This window comes from Fistularia commersonii, chromosome 14 (genome assembly GCF_037954325.1).
Source record: "Fistularia commersonii isolate RoL2024-O1a breed Wild chromosome 14, RoL_Fcom_v1.0, whole genome shotgun sequence".
NCBI lineage: Eukaryota > Metazoa > Chordata > Actinopteri > Syngnathiformes > Fistulariidae > Fistularia > Fistularia commersonii.
In genome coordinates this window covers 9,492,990-9,514,628 of record NC_141297.1, presented here as the reverse complement: position 1 = coordinate 9,514,628, position 21,639 = coordinate 9,492,990, and the positions used below count along the sequence as shown (strand labels likewise).

The window sequence follows — 21,639 nt, the reverse complement described above, 5'->3', positions numbered from 1 at the left end:
ACTGTACACATTGCATATCGACACACACACACACACCACATACACGCACAAAAACAATTCACCCTGAAGTATTATTCTATTTTTGATTAATTTAATCCTTCACACAGGCTTGAAATAATACCTAATCAAAAGGAGGTTTAGTGGTACAACAATAGTTTAAAGGCTGTCCTCTGCTCTTCTATGTCCGCCAGGTTTACAACAATGGTTTTTAACATATAGTTTCTGATTTTCTCCTATCAGGTCAGAGATTTATACTTGATATAGCACAAAGGCGCAGTAAAGTTTTATCCTGTATTGACAGTAAACCAGATTTGCATTGTATAAGGAGTCCTTTCATCATAGTTACAAGTATTCCTACAAAGTAATTTGTGTTATGCTAATTTGTTGGAAGTGTATTTCCTCTATCAAAAAATGATCAGGATTTCCTTTCCATATGTGATCCAATATTAGTTTTAATGGGCACAAATAAAAGTAACATATTTGTTTAGCCATAACAAATACTTCTCATACTCATAAGCAGTACCTTGTTTTTCTAACTAATAAAAATTATTTTGATGCGTGCCAGTTTTTAACAGGGCATTCTCATTTTTGAATGTGGGGTTTAATGTTATTTGCTGAATCACTTTTAGCCATCCAATTAGTCTGATTCCCCCGAACATTCTACAGCAAACAACAACTGTTCCTATGTTTCTTTGAAATAGCACAAACACATGGTTATTCAATTTGTACGCACCACCTGCTACGAACTGATCAGCGCTTTGTCTTCTCTATGTTTGCAAACATGATTACCAAATTACTGGATGTACAAAAATGAACTCTGTTAATGAGAGTGTTTCAGTTTGTTACCAAGCACAGCTGTTAGTGATATGTTAAAACCAAAACTAAAACTGATCATGTGTCCACTGTATATGTAGGATTTTTTCTTGGCTGACATTTAACTTAGCTGACATTTAACTGTGGTTATGGCAACTCCCTGGAATCAATAAATGAAATTATAATAACAGAATAAGTGAGGTTAGTGTGAATCTTATTTACACATTTGGTAATTCATTATGTTTAAAGATAAGAATAAATCTGTAAAGAAACAATCAGTGAAAACCTGTAAAAGTGTCATATTAAGAAATGAAAATCATCATAAATATAATTTCAATTCAATGCAGCTGACATTATGGCTGCCTTCAAATTACAAATCCTTTGAATCCCATTTCAAATGTCCCTAAATGCTCCTTGAGACTTGTCAATGAACAAGGCTGAGTATATGACTACATCACCTCCCACTCAGCTCTCAGACTCAGGGTCGTCCACTGAGAATGGGTTTCTATTGTCTCAGCAGTAAGAGGATGATGATGATGATGATGATGAGGAGGAGGTGGAGAAGGAGAAGGAGGAGGTTGCTGCTCATTAAAATTCTGGCACCCCCCCTCATTGTCAACCTGCTCCTGCTCTGTTTCCAGGGGGGCCTCAGCTTAAATGTTTCAAATTATGTTTTTCTGTCTAGTGATGAGTGGATGACTGCCCCCTCTCAAATCTGGAAGATTTATGTGCATTTCATGGAGCGGGTGGATGTCAGCTGTGTTACTGGCCAGCGGAGCTGTCAGTCACTAGTGCTGAGGGGAAAGCAGGCTGTTCGTAAGGTCAAGTGTTTTTCATCGCACCCGAAGGAGATTGAGGTACACATCGTCCGTTCATAAATTAGATAATGAGAATAAACAGTGTTATCCTGTCAAATTATTCTGCCATGTCCGTATAATAGCAGAGCTTTGCTTGTTTTCTAAAACAAATTGAGTTGGCTCCATTCTGTATTCCATGTTCAAAGCAACCTAACTTTCATTCCCTTTTACACTTCAATAAAATCTCTCAGGTTAAAAAAAGACAATTTTGGCCCCTTGGAAAAAAATATATCCCGGACTCTCCCGACACAGTTCTCCCATCACTGAGCATCTGAAGTTTGTGTGTCGCGATGCAAATACCCATTGGATAGGAGTTGACTGATTATCAGCTCAGATCAAATGATATCTGATACTCTAGATTTTTTTTTTGTGATGGATGGGGAAAGTGAACTGTAACATGAAGGAAAAAACACTGTATTTATTGCTGCTCCTTTGGACTACAGCTGCTCATTAATCAACAGAGCATCAGGATGCTGCCAGAGAGGTTCTTCGAGCCTGTTTGGCTCCAGCACATTTTGGATGCAGACTAATTATCCTTGAGTCTAGTCAGTTCAAAGTTATGTATCCTGGGGCTCTTTTTAAAAATATATTTACACATGCAGCTATTTCAGACACCCATCGGCTATTGTCTCACAAACATCTAGCCCCTGACAGCAATGGCAAGCATTTCAGGGGTATTTGTCACTGTTGATTTCTCATGGCTAATATTTGGGCTAAAGCTTCTTCCTTTATTTGCCCTGAGCCTTCACACACGTCCCGGAAAATAATTGACCAATTATTCACTCTCAGCAATCACATGGAAAATAACAGAAGAGGCAACATTTCCTTGGACATCTTGTGCTGTCATTTAGTTTTAGAGCTCCCCAACACAGATAACATTTCAGTAGCCACACTATCTAAAGAACCATAATAATGGTCAAATGGTAGAATTTGAAAGTGAAACCTTACATACAGTGTATTGAAAAACGGATTTTCAAAAATAGAACAAGAAACCACCTAGTCAGTCATTTTATAGTCATATTTTATTGTTATTAACTCTCTGTCTTAGACGAACACAAGTGTTTTTTAATCTGATAAATCAATAAAATGCTAATATTAATTGCTATCCATGATTAACTAAATAGCTGATGCCTGCAGCTCTAATAAAAGAAGAGCCCCTCTCAGAGCTTTCACAAAGAGGAACCTAATCATGATTTGACACGATCCTGTATGTACACCGTACACCATTTACAATGATACAAAAAGAGAAGACCTGATAAAAGTGAGAACCATAAATTGCAGCAAAGTGGAAGGAAACAATGATACAGCAATTGTCTCTTCTCTAATTACCTAGGTTGAAATTCAAGTCATTAGTGAAAATGAACAAATGTGATTTGACAGCATAATGGGCCTACTCATGTCATTATATTTCTTTTTATTAGGTTTAGCTATTTCTTGCCGCAATCATGTCAGATCATGTTATGACACGATTTGACACATAAAAATGAGTAATGAATGTACATGACTGAAACATACAAAGTATGTTCAAGTCTTCTCGGATTGCCTTTTATTTTTAATAGATCCTTTCTTATTCATGATTTAGTATAAAAGGGGAATAAGTGCGACAATGCTTCTCGCTCAGAGACGTTGTAAAAGGGCATTGCATATTATTCATATTAAGAAAAGAGTGATGTGATAGACCGTCACGATGGGTGCATACAGTACCCAAACGTGTTTTCCTTGAAGAAATAGGCTACTGGTTGAAAAAGCGACAGATGTATTTTTAAAAGATTTCACCGTATGCATCAGCAGCCGCTTTGATCTGACTCTCGGCAGGTTAGCTCACTGTGGAATGCATCGGAGGAGTCTTATAAAATAGGATAAAGCTCACCGCCAGAGAATAGCTTTGCTTTTCTCAACAGATTGAAAAGGAGCTGCATAGAAAATCTCATTCTCACAGCCCTCTCTCACTTTCCTCTCTCCACTTCCTCACGTTTTCATTGTCTCTCTCTGCCTTTTGCATAGACTCTAATCAACACAATCTCCTAAACGCTCTCCTTTAATCCATACACTTCCTCGATCCTCTTTTCCACATTTCTAGAAAGGGGGCAGAATGAATAAAATAGTACAGAATACATCTCACTACCATTTACTTGTGTTTCCTGTTTTTGATTGCATATGTCTCATTATCTCTGTCCTCGCACCTACCTGCTTCTAATCCCAATCAACCGGAACTATCTCTGTAGGTGGATCCTGAAGGTGTGTTCGCTCTGCCTCCTGCAGCGGTGCAGGAGCTGCAGCTGAAGGTGCAGCCATGGCGAGCAGGAAGTCGGTTTTTCTACGTAAACGCTGTGGATATGGAGCAACGACAGCTGCTCTCCACTTGGCTAATTTGTCTCAGTGTCCACAGGCCTTTGCTATCAAAGGTAGGGGTGGGTTTGTTATGGTTTGAAAATATCTATGCTTTCTCACAATTACCGGTGTATCATAAATGCAAGAGCGGGCACTCCTGCTGCTCTCATGGAGCAAAGTCTGGCCTTTGTCGTTTAGTCAGGTGTAGGCTATTTCCTGCTCTCAATCATATACAAAATAAATACTTGACTATTTTAAATGGCATTTTACAGGCATGAGCAGCCACCAACGGTACACAAACTGTTCATTATCTTAATTTCATAAGAAAGAGCAACAGATGGAGAACAACATCTTAGATGGCATTGATTTCTGTCCCATAATTACCTGCAAAAAATCTTGGCCTATTATTGCATTTTTTGTCCTCTTACTTTTGCCATCACTTGTACCTTTTTTACAGATGAATGTGATTTAACTGGTTGTTCTTCTAAGATTAGAACTCTTAGGATAAGAAAAAATTACTCATTAAAAAAATGTATATGGGGTGGTTGGTAGAGTGGGTGTCTCTGCAATCGGAAGGTCTGTGGTTCAATTCTAGGCTCCTCATGTCTGCATGCTGAAGTGACCTTGGGTAAGACTGAACCTTCAGTTGCTCCCAATGATCTGGTTAGAGTACCTTGCATGGCAGCTCTGCTGTGTGTGTGTGTGTGTGTGTGTGTGTGTGTGAATTGGCGAGTGTTATCTAGTGTATATGAACACACACACACACATCTATATGTATTTCTATATCCTAGTCTGATGCATATTAGAACGTCTGCTGGGCTTTATCTGGGTTTACCGACTGTGTGTATGTTTGCACAGGCTTTTGAGGTATGTGTTCCAGTTAGTGGTGGCCGAGGCAGCTCCAGAAAAATCACCTACACCAACCCCTACACCAGCACATGCACGTTTCTGCTCCACTCTGATCATCCTGACCTACTGCAGTTTAAAGAGGATAAATTCCAGGTACATTTTCTTCTCTTTATTTCTCCTTTATCTCCAGTCCACTTTGTTTTACCCTATAACAGTGAAGGGTTTTCCCCATGTGAATATAACTTGCTTATATATACAAAGAAAATCAAGAATCAGAAAGAGGAAGAAGAAGAAAGTATCAGTACAGATAATTTCATCTGGTACAATGTCTCTATACTGTAACCACAACTTCAATATTTAATTAATTGCAGAAGTGCTAATGACTAACTAATTAAATGCTGTTTTACTGCCTTTGCATCCTGTCAAAATTAAATAACCAAATCATCAGTATATTTGAGTAAAAGTGTTTTCGCCCCATTTTTAATTAATCAACATAAGAATGAAGGAACAGCATCCAATTACTGTAGATCAGGCCTCAGGGTCAGAGAACATGGGTTGCTGCAAAGACGATGAGAGTTGAGTCAGTAAAAACTGACCTACGGGTGACATGGGGCCCACTAAGATGCAACATAACTGCACTTAAATACCGTTACTTCAAAATAACTTTTTAAGATAGTTATTTAGTACAACAATATCATGTGCTGATTGGCCTGGTAGACTTTCAGTTCAGTCTTTGCACAGAAAACAAAGTCATCAAGTTCTCATCAACCCAACTTTGGACTGCCCCCAGTTTTATGTATAGTTGAGAGAATTACACAAATTTGTTTGAAGGTTACTTATTAAATTGTAACCGTCAGACTGAAGTTGAACTCAGACTTGCCCCAAACTTAACTCTTGTACATTGACTGAAACTCTTTTATTGTATTTTTATCAAATATCACATCTGCAATGGCTTCCTAACAGACAGACATAAAGTACAAGAGTCACTGCCATAATTTCCTTTCATTCGCTGAGGTGTGATGAAATAGAAAAAGAAATTGCAAAAACTGCATTTTAAATGAACAAATAAATGAATGAGATAGAACAAGTCTTTTCCACATCAATTATTAAGAAGCCCTGCTGCTGCTGTCCAGAAAACACTGCATCAATTAGACAGGAGGTGGGCAGAGTGAAATAACAGCCCATTGTTTTTTCCACCTTGTCAGTGACTCTCCAGGTGTCTTATAAAACATTCACATTTGCTGGTAGCATTAAGCACAAGTGGAGTTCCTTCTTTTTGATATCCCTCATTGCCACTAAACAATAAACCAGGCAGTTAGCAAACTTGCACCCAGGGGGAGGTACACACAGACAAAACTCTCACATAGCAAAGTTTTAGAAGTGCAAAACAGGCAATTTACAGCAATGACATACATGCAGGTACCGTAATAGTGTTGAAGACCAAACACCCAGACAGTGACAAGAGAAGGTTGGCAGTAGAATCCCAGCCTCAGGTTCATGAGATAATGTTAAATTAATCCTCCAGACTTCAAGTTATCCATGTGTGGCTGCATCAATACAAATTCAGTTAATCAGCATCCCAGGAGAGATCATTGGTAACATTAAGCATTGTTTAGGTGTTCAGGTGAGACAAGCATCCGCGTAAGAGACATAATTAATGGTGACTGCTTCTGAGAAAGTTATCGTAGAGACTGCTGTGGCATCCTTTTTATCAAAACTATTGGGAGATTATCAGCATTGAATTATTTTCTAGATTGAAGATAGTCTCCTGGAAAGAGACAGTTTCATTTACCAAATTGCATCGGTAGACAGATGTTTAATCCAATTAGCTGCCAGTGTTTTTTTTAAATGCCAAATCCTCTCCAAACTGTTTCCATGAGGTTCTTCCCAGCTGGTCCTGTGTAACAAACCATCTGTTACCTGTCCCCAAACATTTCTAAGGCTGTAACACAAAATAATTTTCTACTGCTGCCTGAAATGAGTCACAAGAATCTGTAAGTGAGGCCACTGCAACAGAATATATATGTATATATATATATATATGTGTGTGTGTGTGTGTATAGCTTTTGACTTTTTCTGAATAAATGCAAATACTTTGAAAGAACCGTGCCACATTAATATTTTAGTTGTTAGCTTTTAAGGTGCAAAAGGTTGCGAGCCCCTGGGATTCGACTGACCCATACAATATGTTTTCCTCAGCCCATTGTTCAGTTTGAACTAATGAGAATTTCTATGTTTTGTGTTACATCATACAGTGAATATATACAAAAACTCAGTGAGGAATTAACATTTAAAGGGTGCATATTGCTTTCAGAGGAAAAGAAAGGAAAAATATATATATGTCAAAATTTTCCCAAAACTCAGTTCAGCACTCTAGTACTTTGTGCTTCCTCCTAAGACATTAAAAACTGAAACTCTGAAAATTAATTAGTTTGATAGTTGTTAACAGGTTACTGAAGTCCTGCAATTCTGTTTTCCTCTGTGGGGGAACATTACAAAAATACGAAAACCCTGTTTGCTTCGATCTGCATATTGGTACTTTTATATATCTACTAGACTACTGCGAGAATTTTACACATTCGACTGTTAAGCGTCTTTGAATCATTTATGTTTGATTTAGCCAATAGCAGCCAATAGATAATTAATTTGAGCTGGTTAGAGGTCAAACATCACCCCAGTGTATGTCAGCCCTCCTGGCTTCCTCTAAAATATAAGATTCACTTTAACATCCTGTTTCTTCCCTCCTGGATGATTGCTGAGGTACAATGTGGATCTCCTTGTTCCTCAAACTACCTGTTATGTATCAGCTTTGCCCGCCAGATTTCTTGAATCTGATTTTTTTTTTTTTCTCAAGCTTGATGAAAACATCTACATCTGCGATTCTTGATCTTTTTTCAATGCACCTTCAATTTCACTCCAGTTCTTTTCCACAATGTTCTTGCTTTGTATTTCAAACAAGAGCTTTTTACCTTTGTGTCATAAAATTGCCCCATGAAATGTAATATACTTTTTCTCACTGATTCAAAACCAGGGGAAGGGGCTTCCTGCTCCCCTGCTCATTCACCACTGCCTCTTTGGGGTTACTGATGAATAGCTTTGACTGACTGGTGTCATGAGGCTTCTATCGGTCCCCTTTGTCCTACAGTAACAAGTGATAAAGGGAAGACTCACTAAAAATGTTCACAGTAGTCTTATTATTCTTTTATTCCGAATCACAGCTCCTGTAATCAGCAACAGGAGAATACAACTACAAGGCAGGAATCTTAGTTTTAGTCAGAATCATTATTTTTGATATAACCTTAGTTTGAAGTCCATTGTCTGGACCCCCCAGCAAGGACAAAACATTTTACATCTGTTTTAAATGCCGTTTTAGTTGCTTTCTTTTGTCTTTTTTTTTACTGTTTACAGTGTAGCGTAAGAGTAATCGCATGGTAGTTGCTGCTACCAGCTGGGAAGGAGAAGCCTGAAGCATGACTTTTGCTTTGGGCCATTTAGCTTGCAACAATGAACAAAAAAAATAAAAGAAGCAACAGCTTTTTCCTAGAAATACATTTTTATCATCCCCATTGATTCAATGTCTAATTGTATTGAAATATCAGAATTTTTTTCTAGCTACCAGAAGAGCAGAGATTGACAAACCCTCACAACATATTCACATTTGTATCAACATTGTTTGTCATGCTCTCTGTGATCAGATTGACGGGGGGGAGAGTTACATCATTGGACTTCGATTTGCCCCCAGCCAGAGTCCCGGCTCAGTGGAGATTCTGGTCTACGTGAATGACCTGGAGGAAAAGACTGAGGAGACATTCTGTGTAAAAGTCACCTACTCGTAACTGATATTTCCTGTGCAGCCAGTGTGAAATTTATGAAAGGGTACAACCTAAATGAGCAATGATGTTTCTTTTTCATGCATGTAATTATGTATCCAATCAAATATATGAGAGAAATAAACTTTTTTAATGCAGCTATTGTGAGGTCTTTTCGGTATTTGTATCAAGAGGCACGAACGTGTGTTAGTACGTGCATCTGATTGTCCATGTGTTTGTGTATCTATGTGTGTTTGTGTGTAGAGATAAGGTCACATCTCAAAGATCAAACCTTTAGAAACAAGAAGGCAAAGAATATTTTTAATGAAATACAAGCAATACTCTATACACCGAAACAAGCAGACATCTACATTAATTTTTACACAGAGTTGGAAACGTTCACAATAGTTTAGACTAAATCCCAGTGGTTATCAGTCATCTTCCCAAGCACCCAGTGAATTTCTGAGACATCATCCCAACCAATTTTAAAGTGGGCCAAGGGTGAAAGCAATAACATTTTATCGACTTTAATTACCCTGCAAACCGCCTTGAATATCGCTTGATGGCTTTGGTTTAATCTAAGACAAGCCTGAGGTCTACAGTCAGAGTCCCTTCACCTCCCAAACTACTTATCATCATCGCCGGCATTATTAGAAACAGTGTGGTAATGAGTTATGATTTTCCAGCGAGGCTCTCGCCCCGATTCCTCCAAACCCACCATCATCTTCATCAAGCTCCCTCGCACTGCTCGGTGACTGTCTGAGGTACGGGGAGAAAACGGCAAGCACATTGTGTTATGTAACACAGTTACACAATCCCCTCCACCCCTTCCCATTTCGCTGTCTCTCATTAGAATGTAGGCAGCAAAATAAGCCTCAGCACAGCGGCAGACGCTAATAAGAAGATAGTCCAGCCGGGTGCACTCTCACTTTACCATTTCTAATATTTTGTCTGAAGCACAGTCCTCATTGTCTTCTTTTTTAAATTTGCATGGTGCTTACAGATGCAAATATTAAAGCTGCAGTCGGTTTGCAATATTGTTCCTTGTGGGGGTACGGCCTCGCTAAAAAGATAATAACGCTCCTAATACAATACTTGTAAAATAAATGCAGAACGATTGTTTGCTATAATCATTCCTCATGGTCGGATGCCAGCAAGAGGCCCACGGAGACGGCGTCATTTGATTTTATTTCGTGTTAGAACCTGTGCTGTGTTTCAATGTCCGTATTATTAGACAAAGCAGCTGAAATGCATGTGGAACATCATCCATGGGTAAAATGGATTCAGAACCTCTAATGACCTAACATGGAGTGCCTTTAATCATAAAAGTGCACTCAGAGCCATAGACCTATTCCAAGCTCCATGTAAAACATTTGTTACACTATTTAAATGAGCTCTTTGACTCATGCTAACCTCCAGTACCAGGTTTTAAAGAAATTTAGCAACAGAAATACAACAAAGGTATGACCTCTTAAGGAGAAATAACGTGTGATATTGCTAAGGTTTTTATGTATGAGAAATATGACAATGTGTATTTATCCTTGCACTGTTCATATGTTTGTTCATTAGTTGACCATCTTTATTCTAAACCAGGATGCATGGATCTCAGGTCACATCAATTTTTATCTCTGAAATCTGGTATAAAAAAAAAATTGTCCATTTGTTCAAATAGGTTCAACTGATTCTTCTCAAACCGGGTGAGACAAATCAATAAGACATTTGCTTTTCTTCTTAAACTTTTTTTTTATTTATATCACTGTTATTATAAGTATAAGAGGTTTGTTTTGTTATTAATAATTTTAGTATTTATAACAAGATTATTTCACTGTTGATATAGAAATCCTAAATTCCGGATAAAACTGTCCATCACTCTTTATTTTGTTTACCAAAAGTATCCTTTAGATTGCAATAAAAAAAGTCAAAAAAAAATTCCTTCACAGTTGTCAGTTTATACCATGTGTCTGTCTGAGTAGAGACTGTTAACATCCATCCTCTTTCAACATAACATGTATGTGGGGGAGATTTCCTGCAGCTATCCATGCCCAATATGTCCACTATCACAGCATCAAAATGGCATGCTATTTTCCCTCTGCAGGTGTGTCTAATCACGCCTGTTGCAGTTTAAACACCCGTGTGCTGGTCAGAGCGGCAGCATGGACTGGTAGCAGCATGGTCTTTCTGCAAGAGGCAGAGCAGCGCTAACACCTTGTTAGTGGTGCCAATCCAGTTGTTGTCAGTTCCTCCCGAAAGAGCACAGACAACGGCCACAGCAGCTCACGCTGTCTGCTCAGCCTGTTAGTGGTGTTGGAGGACTGCTTCCTCACGGTCCACAGGTGAGGTTTACTTGCAATTTTGTTTGGTAGAATGGTGCCTTTATTGGCCTGATTAGGGGAAAAACAGATCCACTCACTGGTGTGTGTGTGTGTGTGTGTGTGTGTATGTGTGTGTGTGTGCATGCATAAGTGATTGACCTGAGCTGTGAGTGGGTGCTTGTCTTTGTGGGCATACAGCAATGGAGATATCAAAGAGCTTTGTAAGTTTTTAAGTGCAGGAAAATGCAACCTAGCAACTGCTCATGCCCTACTGGCTCAGAGCTCAACTCTAGCATGTTAAAAATGTTTTTTGTGCATGATTGCAGGTCAGGTCAAGGTTATTTTGCCTATACATTTCATGGAGAACATTTCGAATGAAGCAAGTGTCATCACTGTCTAGACTTACACAATCCACATTGATCTGACTTGCACTTTCAGAAAGTGAACTGTGAATTCAGGAAAATAAGTTATGTAATCTGAGAAATTCAAACAGAAAAAGAAAATAGGATCAAATAAAAAGAAAATAATATAGATAAGTTGAAAGCGGCTGTCTCTCTACTTTCCTCACCAAGACCGGCCTGAATCAGATTAGATGTTCAAAAAGGAACTTTTCATTGACTGAAAAACAATTCCCACTTTAGCCAACTCAAGGGCCTTCTTTCAACTGTGACCGAGAACACAGACCAAACGTGTCACTGCGCTCCAAAAATACAAATGAATGTGATATGAGGTAGATATATAAGGACAGCTATGCATTAAACTGTACTCAAATCTCTGCTGCTACTCTCCCAAGGTAACATAATACATATGCATGTGTATTTATATTTATAAATTCAATTTTTATAATTGTTTTATTTTTTGTTTTTTCCTTATGCCCTTAACTCCACTTTATTTATACTCACCTAGTATCATCATGCTGCGATTGTATGGTAATACTCACAGGATGATTTTTGCACTGAATAGAAACCTCTGCTGCTAATGTCTAAATTCAAATTTCATATCGTTATACATTTCATACATCCTTTAGAGTTTAGTGTTTATTGTCGGCTTTACTGTTTCATGTGCACTTTATTCTTCTTATTATTTTGTTAATTTTATGTCATTACGAGATGGTGAGAAACGTCTTCTCGATTTGCCTGTATGTCGAGTAAATGTGGAGAAATTGACAATAAATCTGACTTTAACTTTGACTTTTGATTTTGAAACTTGAGGACAATTTAGAGTTTTCAGTAGATGGCAGTCTTTCACACATGCTCTCCAAACCACTGGTTTCACCACTCATCCTTCCCCCTGAGGTTTAATTACTCAGCAGTAAACAGTCAGTAAAAACCCAGAATCAGTAGCTCGGCCATATATCTTAGATCATCTCTAAAGACATAAACAGCCCCAGTCCTGTAACCTTAATAGCACAAGAAAAAAGTTCACCTTTAATCAATAAAAAGTTTTATGTTAATGCTACTCTCTGTATCATTAAGTTAGATTTGCGGAAGGAGCTGAGAGGGAGCAGTCTTGAACTATAGAAATATGTCAAATAAATATTCTTGGTGGAAAATGCATAAGTCATGAATATTTCATTTTCATCTCTTTCAGAACGATGAGTACAAGAAATATTCTTCACTTTCATGTCTTTGTGAAACACAAGTGTTGGACTCTTTCACTGTTGTGTTTGACTTTGACATATCTGCTTTATTTTGAAACAGACCCTGTTATCTTCTTTGACCTCCTATGTGGTTTTGTGTTGAACCGCGTCTCAGCAGTTAATCAGCCCTTGTCTGCCCGTTCCCCTTGTCTTTTCACCCACTCAGCTCCTTGCCTGCCCACATGTTCCACCTGTCAGTTTATCTGATTAGTTCACTTGTATTTTGCCCATATCACAATATCTACCCTGTTTGTCAGTTGGTATTCCAGTTGTAGCCCATTGTTTGCCCTTTCAGCCGCTGCTTGTTTAATTCCGTGAGTTCTATGTTGAACTTTTCTTGGTTTGTTAAATAAATATCACGTTCTGCAATTCCTCTCCAGCTAAGGTATGTATTTTTATTTATTTTGTTTTTCATCTTAACACCTGCTTCTGTTGCACTTAACACTATATTTCATAACTTTCAAACACAATTTTTTTTTTTAATGCCCTCTTATCAGCTTTGGTGTGAGGACCCTCTCCTCCTCTTCATCCTTCTCCTTCTCATGTCCTAATCACAAGAGGGCAGTTCAGTCCTCATCCATGACTGGGAGTCTGAGAAACTGCTGTCGTTTTCAAATGTACCCTGCTGGAGAATAATTGTGTGACCATGAATCATTCACAAACATTAGCCATCTTGGAAACTGTGACACCGCTATCTAAAACATACATTTTACCCTTTCACACGAGTCCCTTTGGATCGTCTCCCATGAGAAATTATGTCACTATGTGGTTAAAGGTATACAAGTTCAATAGTAATAACAATGCATTTATAAGTTGTCAAGGAACCACGTGGTTATTTGTTCTATATTGTAGTTATATTCTTAGCCTGGTCCCAGCATCTCACTGGCTTGAAATAGAAAGAAAATTAGGATATTGCTGTAATATAAACCTGATAAACATCCAATCCAAATTTTGAGTTCATAGAGTTCTTTTCAAGATGCCCATCTTCCTTTTTTGTTTCAGAAGAGGCCAGAACCGTCATACCACTGGCTCTTCCCATATTGTATTCACCCTTTAAGAAAAAGATGAACTTTCTTTTTTTATTTTTGTTCATGCTTTTTCTTTTGATGGCATTCCTTGCTGCTGTATGGGATCACGGTTCTGACTGTGGGAAGCCCTATTGATCATTTCTGCCTCTAAAGCCGAGGCTGCAGAGCATGGAGGCCCTGATTTATTGTTGTTTTCAGATTATGATGTGCTGCTTTATCTTTAAATGTATTTTTCATATGGGAGGATTTCATTACTCTTCCTTATTGTTAATTATTGCCTATCAGCAGATTAGAGTCATGGGACAGATTTTTCTATAATTTTGTGATGGACACTAAGGGGTGTGGCCACTCACCCCATGGGACAAGGGGCTGGGGAGCGTGGCTAAGCCGGGGATATAATATCGATCCCGGAAGTTCACAGTCAGTTGTTGTTGGTGTTTGATGAATATAGTTAGAACTCTCCTTCATTGCTACAATCCTTCCTTCTCACACCACATCGGTGACCCTGTCCTGAACATGTCTGACTCGGACCGTTTGTGCGACCGCACTTCAGCTGTGTCGCTCCAACTCCCATAGCTGGCTGTGACCTTTGCCCTCCTGGAGTTCTGGCAGAGCGACCCGGCTTCCTAGTTCCAGCACGTTGAGATGTTTTTCCAGCGTCGTGGAATTATGTCGGTCAATGCTAGGTACTTCGTTGCCGTCACTGTGCTGGACCAGCAGGCCACAAGATGAGTTTTGGAGCTGTTATGCCTCTCACCGCGACACGGTAAATATGCCACCCACAAACAGATTCTGCTCCAGAGATATAGTCCGTCTGCTGCGGAGATCTGTCCGGTTTGGGCGACGGGACTGCAATGGTCATGATGCACAACATGCTGTCGCTGCGTGGACCGGACGAAGGCGGCTTCCATTTCCCGCACGTCTTTCTGTGTCAGATCCCGCCTGCAGTGCACGCGTCCTTGGGTAACTCCCGGTCTCTGGTGCCGTCTGCCGTTTCGACTGAGGGACAACGCAATCGTTATGGAGGACTAATCAGGCCTCCTGTGAGGGACTAGATGGTCTTCCAGAGTCTGTTCTGGGTTTTCGGGGGCTGTATGTCGGACACTAAGTGGCGTGGCTTCTCACCCCTCAGGATCAGGGGCTGTGGGGCATGGTTAAGCCGGGAATATCTTATCGATCCCGGAAATTCACCATCAGCCATTGTTGGCGTTTGATGAATAAAGTTAGAACTTGCCTTCATCTCTGCAATCCTTACTTCTCACACCACAGTTTCATGTTTTTGTTCTTCATCCACTGGAACACAGGAAGAAATTGCAATTTGATTGAGCATTCAGCCATCAGACTGTCTGACATCACATCACACAGTTGGAGAGTGAGTATAAAACTCAACAATCGCAATTTTCTTTTGAACTTAGTTTTCTGTTCTTTACATATATTTTCCTTTTTCAGTAAATTGTCCCAATTTTTGTGCCCCATGGACTTGTAGTCCCTCTATGGTTTTCATTGTCACACCTGGATTTTACTTTTAAGCGTGATATATATCACAAACGTACCCATGCCAAACTGAAATAAGAAAAAGTTTCCACATTTAATCTGTTTTCTACCAATATACAGTTGCAGTTGTGAGTTGGGCTGAGAGGGAGGCAGCACTCAGTCCAATGGGGATTTCATTAATATTCTTTGAGTTGCACCATTGGCATGAATTTGCTGCAGTGTGGAGAGACCTAAAGGAATACACTCAACTGACAACGTAACATCATTCAGAAACACAGCAATGTGTTGGCCAGACCTCTCCACCTACCCGTACACACAGACACTTTACTGGGACCAGTACCTGACATAGAGATCGTCTAGAAAGGAAAATAGCATGGGAATCCTTGCTTGGTTTGCAAAAATATAAATAAATGATTATTTAGTAATGCAGTGTGAAAGCATTTTAAATTACAAGTGGTATTCATTTATATTGCTCTCTAAGGGGTATGATATTCGCTACACCAATAGGAATATAGAACCTATGAATTGTGTTGTAAAACATTGGATTTTTTTTAATTTTGTTTAAATTTTAATTCTAATATGTTTGCTTTGGATGTTGGATGGCAGTAAGTTCTGTAGCTGTTAAAGTGAGTTCATGTGGGTTTATTATTCAATAAAGCAAGTATATATTGCATGCCACTGCCCTATAAAAGGTTTATGACCGAAGCCTTTCCATGCGGTGAAAGGAAATGCTAAGCTGAGGACTGAATGATGATAGGCAGTATTTTTTTGTTTTCCTGTGTCTCGAGAAAGCATGGTATCTCACAAAAAAAAAGAAAAATAAAAGAGACACCTTTTCACTATTCTTCAAGATGATGTGTTTTGACAGATCTTAATTTCTTGTGCTTTTTTTTTTTGAAGAGTTCTGGATTAAAAGTGGCAGTCAGGTTTAGACCAAACTTGTGGTTCAAAGTGCATTATAATTTTTTTGAGCTGCCTTTATTAAATGCTGTCAACACTAGTCTACAAGCAAACTATTTAAATCATTTTAAAAATGACTTCTTCTCCTTTCGGCATTTCCCTTCAGGGGTTGCCACAGCAAATCAGCTTTCTCCATCTTACCGTATTCTCTCACCTCCTCTCTCACACCAACTACCTTCATATCTTCTCTCACTATGCCCATATATTCGCTCTTTGGCAGCTTCAATTCCAGCATCAGTCTCCAATATAATCACTATCCCTCCTCTGTGCATGACCGAACCATCTCAGTCTGGCTTCTGACTTTTTCTCCAAGACATCGAACATGTGCAGTTCCTCTGATAGACTCATTCCTGATCCTATCCATCCTGGTGACTCCCAAAGAGAACCTCAACATCTTCATCTCTACAACCTCCAGCTCTGCCTCCTGTCTTTTTGTCATTGTAACTGTTTCTAGGTCATACAGCATCGCTGGTCTCACCACTGTCTTGTACACCATTCCTTTAAATCTGGCTGATAGTCTTCTATCCCACAGTACCCCTGACGTTTTTCTCCATCCTTCTTGCTCCCGTCTCTTCACCTCTTTTCCACACTCTCCGTTGCTCTGGACTGTTGACTCTAAGTGCCTGAAATCCTCCAACCTCACCGTTCCACCTGAGTTCACATATACGATACCCTGTCTTGCTGTGACTATCTCTCATTCCTCTCCTTTCCAGCGCATACCTCCACCTCTCTAGATTTTTCTCAGCTTGCTCTCTGCTCTCACTACAGAGTGCAATGTCATCTGCAAACATCATGGTCTAAGAAGATTCCTGTCTAACCTCATCTGTCAGCCTGTTCTTCACCACTGCAATCAAGAAGGGGGTCAGAGCTGGTCCCTGGAGGAGTCCCACCTCCACCTTGAACTTTTCTGTTACCCCTACAGCACACCTCTCCGCTGTCTCACAGCTAGCATACATGTCCTGCACCAGTCTAACATACTTCTCTGCCACTCCAGACTTCTTCATACAATACCAGAGTTCCTCTCTTGGCACCCTGTCATATGCTTTTTCTAGGTCTACAAAAACACAATGCCTGTACTATAATGGGTGCAAACTGATCTGCAGCTATATATGTGCTGATCTGTCTTAGGATGGAACTCAGCATGGCGTTGTACTGTATGTAGGTGAGAAGTGATGTTGAAGACCCCTGTGCTATAAAGTGACAGCCACTCCAGTTTGACCAAGATGATTTCTTTGACTCCTCTATCAAAACATCTGTCTGCTTTGGCCAGGATGCAGACGTTGCTGTTTGTCCTTAAGGTGTTGGTGGACTGCAGAGTCCTGTCCTCAAAAGCTGGCTCCTGTGTTGGGATATATGTTTGTGCAGAGGTTGGACTTAACATCATAAATCAAATTCTTGAATTTGTGTCTATGTGTTCTGTCATTAGGGTGCACTAGTCTTTGCTTCAGGGTGTTGAAGGGTTTGAAATGTACTGGGATTTGATTTCTCTGTTGAAAAGCTTCTGAGTTTTAAGAAATCCCAGCAATATGTGGTATTACACCGTCCTTTCGTTTGTTTCTGTCTTCCTCGGGTTCGGTGTTCAGCATCTCGTTTGGAAAAAGGTCAAATTAGGGGAGCCACAAAATATAGGTTGTTTCCTAAAATGTTGAACTTCTGTTTTCCATTGTCCTTCTTTCAGGGGTTCCCCACTTGATGTTGGAGGGTTCTGATGACCCTAGCTTGTATTTAAGAGGGCGGTGAGTCAAACAAGTACTTATCTGTGTGTTTGTTCTTGGTAGATCCTTGTGTCCCGGCTCTTGTCCCATTGAATAAACTGAGCAGTCTAATAAAGGTGGTTTCTCATCAGTGACATCCTGCCAAGTAACTAATATGGAATTTAGTTTGGATGTCAATAATGTCTACATGTTTTGTGAGCTAAACACCAGCCTATATCACCGATGACAAATTGCTCTTCTTTGACTGGTCACTATATATTCTACATGACAAAAGCCTGACTACAAGGGTCAACCAAAAACAAATTCTCACCAATCAATACTCGCTGTTCAACTGTCACCACCCTCTTGACTTGAACACAAAGTAGGGGTCATAAGAATTCTCCACCAACAGCTATAGTATATCAAATATATAACATATATGAAATATATAAAAATAATGATTCTTATTTTTGTTCTTTACACTTTCCTATCTTGCAGACAAGACAGAGACGAGTTTTCCTTTGTTGAACTGAGTCTCGATAAAATGTAGTGTAACAATACCAAATGTGAGAAGTCATTCATTTAGAAAATGAAGTTCTTAACAGTTTTCTAAAAATAACTATAAAGCTTGGGTCATTTTCATTCATTTGGAAGATAGGCACACACACACACACACACACACACACACACACACACACACACACACACACACACACACATTTTCTAAAGATATACGCAGTATTTGAAATATTCAGATCTTTTTCCTGCTTTGAAGCATGTATACAATACTGACGAATAATCAATTTCAATTACAAATATATAAAAGCAAATACAGGAAAAGAAAGCAATCTAAATTAAAATTCTATCAAAGCAGGAGCAATAGTTATTTAGCAGAAAATCTATTGCTGAAAAAATAATTACATCCTTTTGCAGCAGTGTCTAATGATGTTCTTGTTCATAGTGGAACTGCTAGGTTTGCTGTCAAATATTTGCGTTACAAGGTTTTCTGAATCCAATTACAATGAGGTAGTTTTTCAAGGGAAAGGAGGGGAAATGAATCACAACTTTTTATGTGCTTATCTAATTTTGTAGAGTTTTTGTAGAGATTTTACTCTCTGATATTGGTAAAATGTTTCTTGCAGTCTTTGAAATTACCATATTTATTGCTAACTCATAAATCATTACAACTACATAGTAAATTCATGGAATTCACAACCTAAAATATGAAAAGCTATCAGCTTTATCCGTAACACTATCCGTAACACATATTAAAATGCTGTTAAATTATCTTTGTACTTTTACAATACAGTATCAGGAATTACACTATACTGATACAGAATCAGGTTTGTTCTGCAAATAGGACAACCTAAAGTTCTCGGTTATCACTGATGTAACTGGTTTGAACTGACCTGTTTTTGTACCCTTCTGTCTGGCATTTAGAGCTAGGGAGCACTAGCGCTAGCAAAAAAAAAGAGGCATTAAACTATTATGCTGAACAAATGATGTAAAAAGGTTATAGACAAATTGGTCAGTGAAACAAGCTTTTTGCAACACCCAAGAAGAGATAATAAGCTGAAGAACAACTTGAAGTCTCTTCATAAGAACCCTCTTCTTTAATTTCTGGACATCTGGAAGGTCAAGCATATGAAAATTTCAAGCAGACCTGTATTCTGATGGGATCTAATAGAATGAACTATACTAACCCTGTGACCTGTCTATGTTTGCCTATCCAAAGTAAAACAAAATGATTCTGCTGAGGTAATGTTATCCAATCTGATGCTGAGACTAACTGCTTGACTGATAAAGGAAAATTGAATAACTTAAGTGATAGTTTGTTTTGAATTTTAAATTGGAAATCAGGTCCCCTTTCCTGAGTTTAATCAAGTCCCTTAGAAAATCAGCCACCATATTTCTGGTTTAATAAACTAAGAGTTACAACAGAGAGCAAGGGGAAATGAAATATGGAGTCTTGATTGGGCATCACAGTGCACCTTACACCTGGGAGAAGAATGCTCCTACATAATTTCCTTCATCAGGGAGGTTATTTTCATTGCCATGTCTTTGGTTTTTCTTTACTTAGGGAGAGAGGGGGATTTATTTTCCACTCTTTCAAATTGCTGATGTTGAATGGTGCAGACCCTGATTGAAGTTGGCAGAGAACAACTTGGTTTTTATCTTAATTCAATCACTGCCACCAGTGTGTTCCAGTACTAATGGAACTTTGGTAAAGAACAAAGAATGATTCTCAAGTCTTTTTAGCACTTTTTGCAGAGTTAGTACCCTCTGCACAGGTCTGAGACGCCTCATTGCCCTTCCAGTCTGAAAACACATTGCAACAGAAGCTGGGAGCGTTGTGTTCACAACCACTAGCTTTACTTTTCTTATCCCTCCACCTTTTCACACTCGAGACCTACCGCAGACCTTTCTGCCTCACTTTGCAACCACTGCACAGCGGACTGAACAGCCACTTAGTAAGACTGGAATGTACAAAAACATTATCAAGTACATCAGAGACACTACACAGCTGACTGTCTTGTCCTTGTACATCTACACATTTCATTTAAAGTCGAAGCAGTACAAGTCAGAGGCACTGAGATTGTCTTGGTACTGAATGTCAGCACCCTTCTATCCAGATTCTCTGTGACTGACTGGTACCGGAAAATTCATCATAACATATTCAGATTAAGGAGTGATACAAAAAGCAAATTGCAGTTATTAACCTTTGGCTTCAATGTTGATTACAATGTGCAGTCCTATTGACCCGAGTGCAGGGAAGGAGAAATACTGTAAATATTCATGAGAGAGGCTGGTCCCTGGGAAATAAAGTGGGCTCTTGCTTGTGTGTCCACCTTATCAAGTGAGGGTCAGAGTGCAGGTAATATCTTATAGCAGAGTTGAGGCAGTGCAGTTCCTTTCCATTTCAACCCAGAAGAGAAAGCTCACACCTTACATCACTCACCATTTTCTGCACTCAGTGTAGACTGGCATTTTGAACAACATTGGCCACTGGTGATTTTCTAGCCTTAGCAGTGACTCAGTCCTGCAGGGGAACACATCAACAACAGTCAGCTGTAGGTCAGCTGAATAGAATGACTTTTGTCTTGATATATGATTAATAAACATTCACAGATATTTAGTACCTGTTTGGAAGGAAAGATTTTCAATCAGAATAAACAAATGGCTATCAAATAATCTAGTGATAAGCTCAGCAGTTAATTAGCAGTGAAAGATTGTGTCATAAAATCATTAAAGTTGTTATTACTGTGAATATTGATATTTTGCCTCTTTTCATTTCATACTTTATCAAATGCTTTAACTGGCTATTATATATGTTTTAGTATGTGAGGGTTTAGGATCAAGAATCTAGAAACTACCACACTTTATGTGCATTTCCTGGCAAAATGTACATTTACTGTGGTTGATTTAACAAAGGTATTGATGGATACACAAAAGTATTATACAATCTATATAAATATAGATATATAAATTCAGATTGTATAATGGTGTATAAATATGCTATTTCTAAACCAGAGCCACTCTCTCAGACTTTATTTTCTGGTGTAGCTGCCTGCATCTGTGGATGAAACACAAATCCAAATGGCTTAATACATACTGTGGTTCCTTGGGACTTTCAAAATAAAAGATGAAATGCCTTTATTGTCACATATAATTAAACATAGAGCACAAATTTGACCACTGCATTTAAACCATTATGGATGAACCATGAGCAGAAGGCAGCTAAGGAACAGCATCAGTGGAGCAGTTAGGGGTTCAGAGTCTTGCTCAACAACACTTCGACAGGGGAGGAGGAATCAAGAATCGAACAAGGAATGTCGGTTCCAAGGACGAATGC

At 39.0% G+C, this 21,639-nt stretch overlaps 1 protein-coding gene across 1 annotated transcript in view; it reads left to right on the top strand.

Moving 5' to 3' along the window:
* nphp4 (nephronophthisis 4) overlaps window positions 1-8,811 on the top strand; it is a 160,784-nt gene extending 151,973 nt beyond the window's left edge. The window contains exons 26-29 of the mRNA XM_086159231.1: window positions 1,499-1,670; window positions 3,896-4,075; window positions 4,860-5,003; window positions 8,546-8,811. Coding sequence (XP_086015357.1) covers window positions 1,499-1,670; window positions 3,896-4,075; window positions 4,860-5,003; window positions 8,546-8,686 — 637 coding nt within the window. The 3' untranslated portion in view covers window positions 8,687-8,811. The remainder of the gene's footprint in view (window positions 1-1,498; window positions 1,671-3,895; window positions 4,076-4,859; window positions 5,004-8,545) is intronic.
* The last annotated feature ends 12,828 nt before the right edge of the window (window positions 8,812-21,639 follow it).